Source organism: Alligator sinensis, unplaced genomic scaffold (assembly GCF_000455745.1).
Source record: "Alligator sinensis unplaced genomic scaffold, ASM45574v1 scaffold240_1, whole genome shotgun sequence".
In the NCBI taxonomy this organism is placed as follows: domain Eukaryota; kingdom Metazoa; phylum Chordata; order Crocodylia; family Alligatoridae; genus Alligator; species Alligator sinensis.
Genome location: NW_005841902.1, coordinates 2,164,091 through 2,178,867, shown reverse-complemented (window position 1 = coordinate 2,178,867; position 14,777 = coordinate 2,164,091). Strand labels below are relative to the sequence as shown.

At 39.9% G+C, this 14,777-nt stretch overlaps 1 protein-coding gene across 19 annotated transcripts in view; it reads left to right on the top strand.

Moving 5' to 3' along the window:
- The window catches only part of CUNH9orf3 (chromosome unknown C9orf3 homolog), a 307,749-nt gene that overhangs the window by 221,850 nt on the left and 71,122 nt on the right, over positions 1-14,777 (top strand). For 15 of the 19 annotated variants that reach the window (XR_003092784.1, XR_003092780.1, XR_003092782.1 and 12 more), the window contains one exon: positions 3,854-3,904. The exons of the other annotated variants lie outside the window; for them this stretch is intronic. Coding sequence is in view for 11 of the 15 variants with exons in the window: in XM_025197657.1 (XP_025053442.1) it covers positions 3,854-3,904 (51 nt within the window). In the remaining 4 variants the exon portion in view is untranslated. The remainder of the gene's footprint in view (positions 1-3,853; positions 3,905-14,777) is intronic. 19 annotated transcript variants of the gene reach the window in all.

Genomic DNA, 14,777 nt, shown 5'->3' with positions numbered 1-14,777 from the left:
GGAAAGAGCAGTTCGGTTGAGTGGAATCTCCCTGCCTAACCTAAATTGTTAGTTTTCAAAGTGTACTAACAATTCTGGTAACTGATTGATTGTGGCGCTTGCACAGAGTCTTACTACTAGTGCTTCAGCTGAGATTGGGAACAGTCAAAATCAGAAATATCTACTAGCTGCTTGTCTCCCTTTAGTTTGTAGTAGTCAGATAAAATGACTATCATGATCAGTATTACTTGGAATCCTTCTTTGACTGTTTCAACAAAGGCCAAACATAGGATAAATTTAGAGATGCCTAGAAGTAGAGAGAGACGATGGGTCTGGTATCTGTTCTGTTCATTGGAATATTGGTATTTATTGTGATCCCTCAATCTGCAAAAAAAACATTGAAAATTGTTCTAATAATTCATTTGATATTTTTAAATGTAGTATTTTTCACTCCTTATCAAACTGGAATGCTGCATATTGAACTAGGAGGAAAGGGGTATGCTTCAGTTAACCAGATTTTAATGGCAGAACTGTAGGCAAACCAGTTCTGTTCATGTGGTGAGCAGGAAAGTAATTGTCTCAAAGATGAATCCAAAGAAAAACTGACATTGCAGTTGACAAATGTGATGGTGGGGGCTAGGGAGAGGGAAGTTGTTTGATACTGAGCGAGAGGTGAAACAAGAATTATTTTTTTAATCTACATAAAGAAGGGAGCCCATCAAACTAAACTGATGATGAAAGTTTACAGTTGGCTGTGGTTGTAGCTAAGAGAGCTGATGAGAGCATCTAGTCATTGTCTCAGAGAAAAAGAAAGAAAGGCAAGAAGAGTTTAAATAGGAAAAAAGCCCACTGTGCTTGCTTGATGTCTGTCCATCCCTGTCCCCCAGTAGCTTCCTGGAGATACAGAGTTTCAAAGGGAATTTGTCTGGTAAGATTTTTAAGAAGTGTCCTATAGAACCACAGTTCCATGAAGACTCAAGAACATGCACACTTTTCTCCCTCCTGCTGAGTATTGAGGTAGCTTAGCACTTGACAGGCTCACTGGGCACATTACAGGTTACCTATCTACATAGCCAATAACTGTCAGCTAGTTTTCAATAAAATTTCTGCATAATGCACTTTTGCATACTCCATCTATTATGTTGTTTTTATATAAATCTTATATCTGTAGTCCTCTTTGACTAAGGTATTAGGGTGATTAACATAGGCTCCCTTTGAACACATTATCAAACCCTGTCCATTTGGTCCTCAGGTAGACCACTTAAGGAGAACATCCCAGGTCTGGTACCAAAAAAAAGAGCCTTTATAATTCCCAGCAAGAAAGGGAGTTTTCACTATTTAATAGAAAACTCTTAAAGTCTTCTGACTGCATATGGGATTTCTGGCTAAGCAGATACAGAGTTAAGGGGCCTCTGTAAAAGAAGGCTATGACAATGTCAAAACCCAGTTTGAAATTTTAAAGAAATCCCTGTGATTGAAACAAAAAAGCATTCTGTGTTTTCAATTAGTTCAGGAGTGTAGGTTGTAGCCGTGTTGGTCTAAGGACATAGGCAGACAAGGTTCCTTGGGTGAATCTGATATCTTTTATTAGACCAACCCAAATAGTTGGAGAATAGTTATTAAGTAAGCTTTCGGGTTCAAAAACCCTTCGTCAGGCTAAGGAAGTTGCAGCAGTTGGTGTGTGCTTTTCCTGGATGGAATGAAAAGGTTCAATTAGTTCAAGCATTTTAAAAATTGTTCCAATGAGTTGCTGCAGAACTAAATACATTAAAGCATAACATAAAGCAAATACCAAACAGAGGGTTCCCCCTATATAGGAAAAATGTTAAATATCCGGTTTGTAGTGAATCTTATTTCTCATTGCAACTGTACACTAAGTTGCCATGCATTTACGCAACTGACCTTCAATTCTGAGATTGCAAAGCAGTGGGAAGCCTACCTGTTAAATAGAAAAAGCAAAATAAAAATATGGTGCCCTCTGGAAGGAACTGGTTACCATTTAAGGCAATGGAAAGAAATGAAAAAGTAATTACGTAAATGGTGCTACATGAAACTGCTTTTCTTATGTGACACTCATTTTTAAAAGGACTTAATTACTGAAATAGAAATTGATGGAAAACAGTGTTGTTACTAATAGTGTAAAAAACATTCCCTTTCAACTGATATTACACTTGGAAGTAGACTTCTAAATTATCACAGAGAGAATGTTCCAAGTCCCTGTTAACAAGCCAGTAGTTTTGGGGAACTGGGGATGTGTTTGTCAAGGCCAAAATGAACTGTTTAGTGTTCTGTGCATCTTGGAAAGTGTGTTCTTCATTGACCATTTAAAGTAGAACTATTAAGAAAATTCCTGCTTAGAATCCATAGACAAACAGATTTAGGTCTGGTCCAGACAATACTGACATTTCAGCATAGAGAACAATTTGTGTTCACAATTGCTGCCTATTATATGATTGTAGATGGGCAGTCAGTCTGACTCCAGGAAGCTGGAGTTTGCAGAGTTTTCTCCCTGCCATATGCAAATCGTTTTTTGTATTCCTATTTCTATGAATGTTGTGCCAGAGGATTTTAGCTAAAATCACTCTCTTTACTGAATGAATGTTTTTCCCCTCCTTTTTTTTTTTAATCCTACAATTTCTGTCACTTCTATCAAATGTGGAACTATCTTTCCCAGGCTTTAGGAAGCTGACTTATTCAGGAAACAAATAGAATGCAAACCATATTTGAGAATGAAAATGTTTTTTCAGACTAGATAGTAGGTCTTGCGATTCCTTTAAATCAGTTCTAGTGTAGTTATGTATAAAGAAAGTTTGAGATCCATTGCTTTTAAATACAATGATTTTGATAACTGAACAATAAAATTAGCATTGGGAGAAGAGGAGCTGTTTTGCAGTTGTCATGTTCAGTAAATAAACATCTTCTCTTAATGTTTAGCTGACTTTCCTCTGAGTAATTGAGGGATGCATTATTAAAAACTCCTTAAGATGCCTTAAGTATTTCAGAAAGAGTACATGTAATCTCCAAGGATCAATATTTTATAAAATCATTTTCCATGTTGGCATACCCAACTGGGTGAATAAAAGGAAATGTATTAATAGCATCATAGAAATTCCAGAAAACAATGCTGTGGAACAACAATTGTGTCAGCACTGGGAAAGATGTATGTTAAGAGAATGAATATGGCTCCTATAAATGGGTCTGATATATTTTTTGGAATTAAATTCTGTTGCTATGTATTGACCAATCCTGAAATACTTACCATGTGACCTGTTGATGCTTGTGAAATTTCACATAGGAGCCTTCAGTCTGAACTTTGCTAGCAAACTTGTCAATCAACATTCTATTAATTTAAATGTTTCCAGCTGCCAGTGGTGCCACCACCATGTTTTGAGTCTTCACGTTTTTATTTTGAAAGATAACAGTTGGCTTGCCAGCACCATAATTTCTGCTGTGTATCAGATTATATTGATGACTAACTAGAAATAGGTATGCCTTGTTTTTTTTCTTTTCTTTTTTCTTTTTCTTCCTCCTTTCCAAGTCACTTGTTTACTGAGGCATTGAAAAGCACAGACATAATTTTCAACTAACTGGAGGAATGTATAACATCTGAGCTACCACACCCAGTCCATTTAGGAGGACAATACTTGTTGTGCCTACACACCCTTGTATAGTTAGTGGGAAGGCTGTGGGCTGAAGTCAGTTTGTAGTGGAAAAATACAAGTTCGGACTATTGCCTCTGTAGGCAGACTGTCTAGGCTAGAGCAGAATTACAAAAGAACTATAGAAAACATACAAAGTAATGGAAAATATAAGCATCCTACAAAGGATAGTTGTATTATTCTTATTATTGTTATTATCGTTTGCATGTTCCTAGGAGTTCCAGTCAAAGATCATGTCCCGATTGTGCACTGCACTGCACAGACATGTAAGTATTCCTGTCTTGTCACTTTGTAGTCTATTATAAAATTCAGACATAAAATAATCTCTCTTATTTTTGAAATTGCTGACTGGCTTCTTAATTGTAGAGTGAGAATGTGACGTAATGTTTTTATGCAAGAAAAATCTCAAAAGGAATTGCTGTATTTTCAGGGCAAATATTCTAAGAAAAAAACATAATTTGTGATCCAAAACTGAGTTTGTAACTGTTCTTCATGTAACTTCATCTTAAAATAAAATGCTAAGTAGCAGCCTTTTTACCACTTTTCTGATTCTGTTATGTGCTTTTATTAAAAATGAACTATTCATTCTGTCTTTGGGGAAGGCAGATGCTGGGAAGAGTTAGCAGAGGACTTCTATCCTGTTTGAAACCCCGTGGATTTTCTGCTTGATCTTCAATAGACTTTTATTCTCAGGGTAGATTCTCTCCCCCCCCAATCCACTTAGCTACCGAGTGTGTCTACATGTAATGCTAAATGCACAGTAGCCTGATACTTCTGCACAGTAGCATGTCGCATCAAAAACAGTGCTAATGTGCTACAGCGCAGTAGCATCACTAAAAAGATGTGTGCTGGCACTAATGCACAGTAGTGCCGGTTACTGCACATTGATTTAGTACTTGATTATACAAGTACTAAACTTAATGCGCAGTAACTACAGCACATTAATGAATGTGCAGAGGCACCACTGAGCAGCTAACCTGTGTAAAAATAATCTCAGTGGCATTATATTTACTTGTCTCCTCTGCCCTGACTTTCTTTTCAGTTTTCTCCCCGTGTTGGTTGTGGTTGATTACACAGAGGCTTTCCAATACATTGAAGATGTAGGATAGACAGAGTTTTTGCTTTACTACTGCTCAGAAAGAATGTGAGGAACTCATTCTGCCGCAGAACAGGGCCTTCCTGAGCAGTGTCAGTTCCCAACCACAACTGGTTGGGGAATTAATAGACAAATATAGTTAAGCTGTGTTAGTCTGAAATCAAGTAGATTTGCACCGTATAGCCTAACCAAAATAGATAAAAATAGCACAAGCTTTCATGAGCTAAAGCTTGCTTCATCAGATGCTGGGGAATTAATATTCAAGTTTAGGTGGTCAGCTCCTCAGGTGCACTGGAACAGCATTTATAATGTTTTCCCCTCTCTTTCTCATCCTGAAGCCATCCACTGATCAAACCACTGGGGGTGCATCCAGATTAGTGCACACATGCAGTTTGCAATGCACATGCAACTGTTCACAGTGAGGCACCAAAATTTGATACTGGGAACTCCCAGTATCAAAAAACACCACCACAAAAAAAGCTGGCAGAAACAAGAGGGTCCTTTAGGGAGACACTCTGGCTGCGTACCAGAGCATCTCTCCTCCTCTAGTTGTCCCCTGGCTCTTCCAGCATGCTGAGCCAGAAGGAGCGCGGAATCAGTTGTTTCCTAGAAGCGGGGCATTGTGCCCTGCACCAAACCCCAAGTGCAGGGATGTGAATGGCAGCAAAGAGCAGCGGCACAAAATTGTGCCGCTGGCAAACATACATCCCTACTTGCGTGTGCTTGTTTAGGCCTGGGACAGTATGCTCAGGGCTGCCTTGTGCTGAGATGGTAGGAAGAACTAAGAAGCTATTCCATGAGCCCAAGATCAGTGGGGAACATTCTGCATCAGCCACATCAGTAGGCAACCCAGAAGAAAGTATTAGGGTTTGAAGTCTCTACTCAGCTTTGTAATGTATACCTGTGACAGCCTTCATACACACATTTAGGTGCAGTTATTTTCACCACCATAAAGTAGCACTGTCCCTGACTGTACTATTTTAAGGGTGGTGAAAATTAGTTTGAAGTCTTTGCATGTGTAGATTGTGATGCTTTACACTGCAGGAAATTAGTCTACTGTGCAATTAAGCGCATGTGTAGCTGCACCCAGTGTTGGCAGTACTGAGCCCTTAAAAACATTTATATTGACTTCAAAATAAAGCCTATTCAAACAAACAAACAAACAAAGTTCTTAACTTCTTTTCCCACCTCCTACTCACCCCGCTCTCCCTGCCAAGTATTTAGGAGTTCTGTTTTAAGGCTTTTCTCCCCCCACAATATTGCATGTCTTCAGGAGATGAGACTTTAGGGAAAACAAGCGTTGTAAGATTTACAAGGAAATGTCCTGGGTCTGCACCAGTGTAGCCTTTACTTAGGATTTCTCCCCCCCAAAATGACTGGTTTCAATTCCCCTCTCTTCCTCTAACTTAAAATCTGTGTGCTCAGAGTATGTTTTGGTCAACTTGTATTATGCCATATTGTTGATCCATAATGCCTACTACCACTATTAGATTTTCATACCATAGACTGTTAACAGGAACTACTATAGTGTGAGTTAATAGCAGTTTGGTTACATTTCAATGGTCTGTTGGCCTTGTTTGAACTCCTTTATGCTAAATGTCAGTAGCAATTTGTGTGTGTGTTCTTTTTTTGTAAATTATGACCTTTAGAAAGGGAGAGATGAAATTGAATCACAAAACCATATATTTAAATGGTCTTATGGAGGACCCCCAGAGCCAAGAAATTATGAATTCAAGTGGAAACTCATTCTTTACTTTTCCTGTCCCCCTCTCCAAGGCTCTCCACAGTGTATGTGCAGCTGTCCATAAAACAGCAAAAACAAAAGAAGGGCAGAGTTTCCGTTTCAATTCTGTTTATTTTTCCTTTATCTGGTCAGACACAAATATTAGGAACCACTTTCAAACTCGAATGCAGCCAATATGTCTCTAAAAACTTTCATTTGCATACACTAACGTCATAGTCTTATATGATCTCATCACCAGTGCATGCTGTTGCCCAAATACATATGGCCAGTACTGGATATTTGTCTCATGTGAAGTTTACTGCAGGATCAAGGCCTAACTAAACAACCTGCAAGTTACTGAGTACCATTGGCTTGCAGAGAAGTCGCAGAGAATTGAAGACATTCAGCACTTAGCGGAGAAATGACCATAAATGGACTGTCCAATTAAACCATTAACATGTATCAGTGCAAGTTTTTGCTCAGGCAGTATGTGCGCGTTTGCTTGGGGTTGTGGCCACTGAACTTGCTTTTGCAGATTAGGCCTTCTAAATTTATTTTTTGTCATTTAAGTTTACTTATGAGTTGGGTGCTAAATGTCAGGATGACAATGGGCTATATCTGTTCATGGAAGGTGGTGGTAGTGATCTGTCTGCTGCTTGAGTGAGAACTCTTGCTTTATCCATGATTCATAATTTTGCTCAGTGATATAAAGCTCTAGAAATGGTGAAATGTACTGCTTTTTACAGTCCAAAATATTGTAGTCCATGCAATAAATAGCTACCTGTTCCATTTTAATATTAATTCAAAAGCAAATTGATCTACATCTGATTTACGTGCTTCTTTTACTGTCTAACTGACTCTAGATTGACTTAAGCCTCATGCAGACTACAGACTTCCGTAAAGTATTGTATGTTAGATGGTAGAATTTGGCCAACTGCATTAATTACTAGAGAGAACACATGCAATTTTGTGATCACTTTGCTTATTGTATTCATTTATTGTGCCCACGGGGCTGTGTCTGGGCACTGGCAAAACAAATAATTTTATTCTATCAAAAAAGTAATAATTTCTCTGTCTCCCTTCTATTTATATAGACAGTTGGTTGCATAGAGCAGGATGGTATTGAAAGTGAACTGTAATTACTGTATTTTGCTTGAATCTAAGACAAGGGTTTTTTTCACTTTTAACATGAGGTTGAGGGGGAACCTTGTCTTGGGTTTCAGTACCAGGGCTGGGGCTGCCGCTGCTGCTGCTGCCTGGCCAGGGCCAGGGTGGCTCAAGGTGGCTTGTGTGCCAGGGGAGGGAGCATGCTTTGGGTGAGCATGGAAGTGATTGTGTGGTACACAGGGGAACATGGGGGGGAGACCTAGCAGAGTGGAAAGCGCAGGGGAGACAAAGAGAGAAGCATGTGGGAGACTGCAGGGTGGGCATGGAGCACAGGGGAGACCGTACTGAGGGGGAGCACACTTACTGCCCTTAACTGCTTACGTCATTTCATCTATCACATAATTTGGCAATATTGGAAGTATCCATTCAGAAGAGGCTGGTGTTGTATGGCAGGACACTAGTGTGTCTGGCGATCATGCTCCTTTTTCATAGCTTTAAAAGACCTTTTCAATCCCTTGCTTTCATAAAAAACAGTACAATCTAGGGCAGACCTAGTAGGAGAAACAAAAGATAAAGAGCAAGTCATTCCGTTAACCACACTCCAAAGAAGAAGAATTCTCGTGCCTGGCTAACAAATACAAGATCAAACATCTGTGTACCAGATATACATGGCTTTGTATATACAGATTGGCTGTCTGCAAAGGATGCTATTTTCTTTATTTAAAGCAGATTTAGAAGAGGCGCTATTAGCGAGAGAGTCAGTATTCCACTTTGGACAAAACAGTTTTCTTTTTCTCTCCCTTCCTTTCCCCTCCCCCTCTTTTAGTGGGTTTCTTTCTACTCATTCACTAGGGCAGTGGTTCTGAACTCTGTAATTTATGCCTTAGATGTCATTTAATTAGCTAACCAGGACACCCCTCATCACAGTGAAGTAGTTGTTCAGATTGTCACGCAAAGGCTTTTCTGGATTTTACAATCTTTATAGTAAACAGTGCCCTGTCTGCAGGTCCTTCAGGAGCAGCTGTTCCTGTCTCAGTTCCTTGACAGCTGCTGAGTCTCGCCAAAGTTACCAGTGCCCTCTCTCTGGCCCTTCCTTGCTAAGAGAATGTCCCTTCTGTCCAAGTGAGTAGTGGCTGTTCCCCACACATCTATAACAAGTGTGGGTAGAGGTTGGGGGCAGAACAGAAAAATTAACTTCAGAATTTTTTTTCAGAGCTCAAAGTCCATAACTCTCATTTTCTCAATGTATTGCTATCTACATTATCTATCTGAAAATCTACAGGTAATAAAATGACTCCTTGGCACACAGTTACCATGCAGCTGTCCCTTTACAATCCTGCCGCACCCTAACTTACTAGCTTTTGTGCTTTACTTGATTATTTCATGCTATGCCCCTTCCAAATAGCCTAATTATGGGAACTTTGACCTCTCATTTGTCAGCTTTTTCTACAACAGTCTACATTCAGCCACCTAAGTCCACTGCTGCTACTTCCTTCATATGCCACTTATTATCATGTCTACAAATATTATCCTACTATTTAACTACTGGTATAATAACTGGATTGGTGGCTACTTGGGGATGGCTGATATTTATAGAGGGGGTGGGAAATGATTTGTATGTTAAATGCTTTCTCCCACTTTTTACCTGGACTCTTTACTCGATGATTAAGCACAATGAATTTCCGTCTCTGTACGGACAGTGTCTAGGTGCTAACTAGGGCTAGAGGCCTTTGAAAAGAGTTAAATTGTGAGTGATACCACGGTGCCAATAATAATATGTAGCATATGTTAAGGTCTGGGATGGGGAGGTGGGTATTAGATTCTATTCCAGCTTCTTGCTACAAGAACTTTTCTTTACTGAGGTTCATGAATAGGCAACATTTAGAAAGTCTGAAATATCCAAATAAGCCAGGCTGTTTGGAAGGTACTCAGTTTTGGCCGCTGTTCATTTTTGTGTGCGTTTGGTGAGCATTAAGGTTTGTATATCACCTTGCCAACCATTCACTAGTTCAGGATGCCAATCCCCCTATAATGTAGGTGGTATTAGCATTATGTGACAGATGTGAAAACAGGCTTTCAGAGGCAAATGACAGTGTAGTTAAAACACCAAAATTTATAGGAAAGCAACTGCAGAATTTCCAGAGGTACTGAAGATTCGCAGAAGCTAATAGGTATTAGCATCTCTGGATTAAACATCCTAACTTTTTCTAACCAAGTTTAAATATTACGGCCTACTTGACTTGAGCAAAGCTTCAGAAAGAATCTGTGTTAAGAGCAGAGCTTAGTCCCTTGTTTAGGTGTCCCTGCCTCCCATGCTGTGGGGCTACTCCTCTTTTCAGCCAGAGGCCCTGCTGACTGCTCAGCTGAGGAATTGGCTCAGCTGCAGATATCCAACTGTAGCAGCTTTGCAGCACCTCTGTTGCCATCAGCAGTAGCTTAGGTGACATTGCACTCTACAGCAGTAAACTAATTTGGATTCTTGCAAATGTTTATGAACAAGTGGCTACGAGATTTCTGGACCTCCAAGTCTGTCTTAGGGAGCTGTGATAAAACAAGGGTCTTCGGGAGCAATCAGTGACAAGCTTCTATTCCTGATAGAATTAGAGTCCCATTTGCTTTACATTCTGAAGACTTTCTTTACAAGGAAAATGGCTAAGTATTTTGCTTTTCCATTTAAATTTTAGATTTTTAAAGCTTCTGGTCAGTGGTTCTTGTTATTTCTGTAAAGCTGTGACTGCCCAGTAGTTTTCCGTCAGCATTGCGCATAATGCACTGTAAGCACATCTTTTCTTGGTTTTCTTTTTGATAAACAGATCAGGCTTTTTTCTTCTATTGTAAGGCATGTTCTCTGGCCCTCCATCATTTTTGTTCTCTTCTGTGCCATCTTCAGTTTTTTTTGTAGTCTTTTAAAAATTGAGGGCCCAGAACCATACACTGTATCCCAGTATCAGTCTAATCTGCCACATAGGTAAAATCACGCCCCTACCTCTAGTCACTGCTTCAAAACTTCAACATTCAAGGATCACTTGTTTTGTTTTTTTTGTTACGGCACATCCCTGGGAGCTAGTATTAAGTTGCTTGTCCATTTTTTGTGTGTGCGTGTGTATCCAGGTGTCTGAATGCTGACTGGTATCAAATCATTACTAGTCCAAGCAAAACCCCACTAAACTCATCCCCATTGGTGGTGATTTCCCGGCTACTTTTTTGGAGACTTTTTTTTTTCACACCACTTCTTAATCCATATTATATGTGCATATTGATACTGTATAGTGGTGATTTTATTTTTATCAGAATGTTGTAGAATATTCAATCAATATACTTAGAATGTTGTTAAACATTTAAATTTAGGCAGCCAAACCTGAAATCTCATCAAATTGTGAAGTCAAGTTAATTTAATACATCTATTTTCTGGAAAAGACTGACTAATACTAATTGCATTCCCTTCCTTTAATTAATTGGATCTCTTACAAGCTGCTCCATTATTTTACTTGGGTTTGATATCAGGCTGCCCAAGTCATTCACTCTCCTAAAAGATTGGATTACCCACTTATCCAGTGCTTGGGGAAAAAGGTAGTGTCCTGGAGAGGATTGATGTTTCTTCCTGCCTAACCTCTGACATTTGGGTGACAGTGAAATTGCATTTTCTTCTTTCTTGACTTGTAATTTCTCTGCTGATAGAGCCCTGACTTTTTCCTGTGTATAAATAGTAATATGTTTCATTAAGATGTGCAGTTAGAAAATATATTGTTTCCAATTAAATAAAGGGATCGGTGTGTGGCACTAAATATTCCAAGCTCCACTGTTCTTAAAAATAAAGCCATGCTAACTAAATGGCATAAATGTTATGCTGCTGGTATGAATTGTCTGTAATCAGTCTGTGAGTTTGAGTCTTTTGACCCAGAGGGAATTAAAACCATTTGGAAACTATTTCTGACTTTGTCAATTTATAAATCTGTGTTTGCTTTTTTCTTAACCCTAAAGTTGCTAGTCTCTTTCTGTTTCATGCCCTTTTGTAACAATAGCATTTTCATTCATTTTTGGGGGGGAAGGAGGACATTCTGGACGTTAGGAATAAATGAGCAGTAACTAGCCCCATAGCTTCTGCAATGGATTGGCATAACAATAATACTTTCTGCATAAGTAATGCTTCGCATCTTCAAACTGCGGTTCAAATACCCATTAATCCCATTTTTGCCATTACCATAGTTTTCATTAGCTCAGTTTGTATTCCCAAAGTTTGGAAATCCAAACTATAGCACACATCACAGAGGAATGTCCTATTTATCATTTAATGGTTGCCTTGAAGACCTGCACCAGGCTACTGGCAATACTTTGCAATAGATATCAAATCTAAAACTGTCACTGTAGCTATATCCCTCAGTGCTATTCTTTGTAAGTTGTCTGTCAGTTGTTTTATAGCTTGTTCTGTCATTCAGTTGCAATATTCCATATGAATAAGTACATAATTAGCTTGGTAGTAGTGTCATTTGAACCCTTGGATTCATTCCTGCTTGCTGTGATTTTTTTTTTCCTTCTGAGCTCCTAACTGTTCAATTATTTTCCATGTTCCATATTTTTCCAGGGAGGAGAAGTGTGCTTCTTAGCACCCTTCTTGTGCTTCACAAGTTTTTTGCATCACACTGACCTACTTTCTGGCTAAACTGGTTTACCCAGTTGTAGGACTTTGCTATGTTTGGAACATCCCTGCCTATATCACTGTCTTGCATCCATCTGAGAAGTCACTTCAGGGCAAGGCAGGTTGGTTGGTTGCTTCCCTCCCTCAAGGCTGGGTGTTGTCTTATGTTGCATTCAGCTTACAGCATTCCAGAGAGGAACCTGAACTTGAATCAAACCTGGTCCCTTGCACTATTCTGCTGAACACCAACCACAAGGTAATTTGTGCTCAGTGTTTTATCTAAATTACATAAACTGCTCTTTCTATCCCTTTGCCCTTTTCCTTGATTGTTTTTCTGCCATGATATATATTTGTTTCAAGGACACTTCCTCCTGATTTCGGAGAATAAGGGAGAAACTTTCAACTCCAAGGAAATTCTTTGATAATCAAAGAAACTTGGATTTAGTGGTATTGTTGTACGAGTAGTTACTGTTATGAGAATTTAAAGATGATATTGTTAGTTTTGGTTTGGATTTTTTGGTGGTTTCTTTATTTGCCACGTAATCTGTGGTTGCAGTGAAATGTTAAACTCACTTGAAAGGATTTGTTTCCACTCTTACAGTAAAGTTAATGTGGCAGTGTAGTTTAATGACTAGAGGAGGGGCTGGCCGAGTTCTCTTTCTAGTTCTGATGCTGCTATACCAAGTGCTGTTAGACAAATCACTTTCCCTTACTCTCCTCGATTTACACACGGAAGACCTAACACTTACCTGCTTTGCAGACCTATCACGAACAATACTCGGTGTAGGGATGTCCAGTTTGTAGCCTCTGGGCTAACTGAAACGCTTAAGTACTTCCGTAATATTACTAGTCCATGTAAATAAGTCCAGTAGTTGCCACTATAATATCATAGAAATGCAAAAAGGAGGAAGTGGACTTTTTAAAACCAGCGTATGCCTTGAAAGTCTGTGAATCCCTAAATTAGTTTTCGGTTAATACTTTGAGGTCTTTGGGTTAGAGAACATATAGATGACTATAAAAGGTTACTATAAATTTGACCTAAACTCATCGTCTGTCCATTTGCATAATGTTATTTGCAATGTGTTTGCACTGTATTTACATCAAAATATAAAACACGTTGCACCATTTTATATTTTTAGGGAGGTACCAGTTTTCTCTAAGCTTGTTACGAATAACAATTTGTATGATAATGTTACCTGTATGGCACCCTAGGCTGTGTGTAGACGAAACGTGGGGCATGTGTGAACGACACTTTAAAGTGGACTAAATGCTTTTGCACCACTTTAATGGTATTGGTGTTTGCACATGTTGGTGGCATATTATGCATTAATTACAGCCACTGTAGCAAATTCGGCAGCATAATGTGCCTTAAATGACTTGGGGCGCAGCAAACTAAAACTTCTCTGAGGAGTTTTAGTTTGCTGCCCCTACAGCCGCAGAGCGAAGCACTGGGCTGCGTGCAGCTCAGGGTCTCTGTAGGAAACCCTTCAGACAGCTTGGCAGTAGCCTGTGAAAGCAGGCTCTGCCCAAGCAAAGAGGTGAGCCTGATCTTCCGCCTCCCCCCCCCAAGACTGCCCGAGCTGGGTGCCTGCGGGTGGGTGCTGGCTGGGGAGGGGGCTGCTACTGCCACAGAGGGATGCACCAGCTCCCTGTCCACCCCTTCCCCCCCAGCCCAGGGACCACTCTGCCCACCGGCAGCTCGCCCTCCCCTCCCCGCCACCAGAGGCAGGGAAGTCAGCAGGGTGTGTGCCCAGCATGGGGGGTAAAAGGGCCCTAAATTGAAGCGGTGTTTTTAAAAACCCACTGCTTCAATTTAGGGTCCCTGTTTTGTCTATACACGCCCCTAGTCACAGAGTATGTAGCTGTAATTGAAGAAAGAGGACCAGCTGGTTCCAGAAGGAGGAAACTTCTTGCTTATTGTAGGCTTAATGAGTTTGAATTCCATGATATTTCAAAACACTGAACAAGAAGACAAGCATGTGCTAATTCACACCTTCACCTAGGAGAAAGTAGTATAAGAAAATAAGAGTGCTTGGGGATGGTGCAGCTGTGAAAACCTCACAAATGGTGATCAGACTGAGGAGGACTTAAGTTGAAAAGAAGCTCTATGCCTCTTTCAGTTAAAGTACATGCAGTGAAAGGATGGTTGATTTGACCTGGTAAATGTGAATACAATTAGGTTTAGTGCCTTGCCCAGACTTTTCTACCAGACATCGTAATCAGTATTTAAGGTATTACATAGATCCCTTCTTAAAGAAGCAGTGGGTAACAACCACCTGTTTCATGTTGCTTACTTTTTATTAACCTGTAAATTGAATCCCGAGAGAATATGGAAGTATGATATATTCTCTCCCCCACAGTGTGCGTGCATGCGTGTGCATGTGTGTAACATTGCTAGGCAGCCATTATTGGTTCAGACGGTCTTAGACTTTAAATTAAAACACAGGTGGACATTCCTCCCAGTTAATCTGAGCCCAAAACTGGATGCAGTACTCCAGCTGCGGCCTCACTAAGGCCAAGTACAGGGGGAGAATGACATCCCGGGATTTGCTTGAGAAGCATCTATGGATGCAAGCC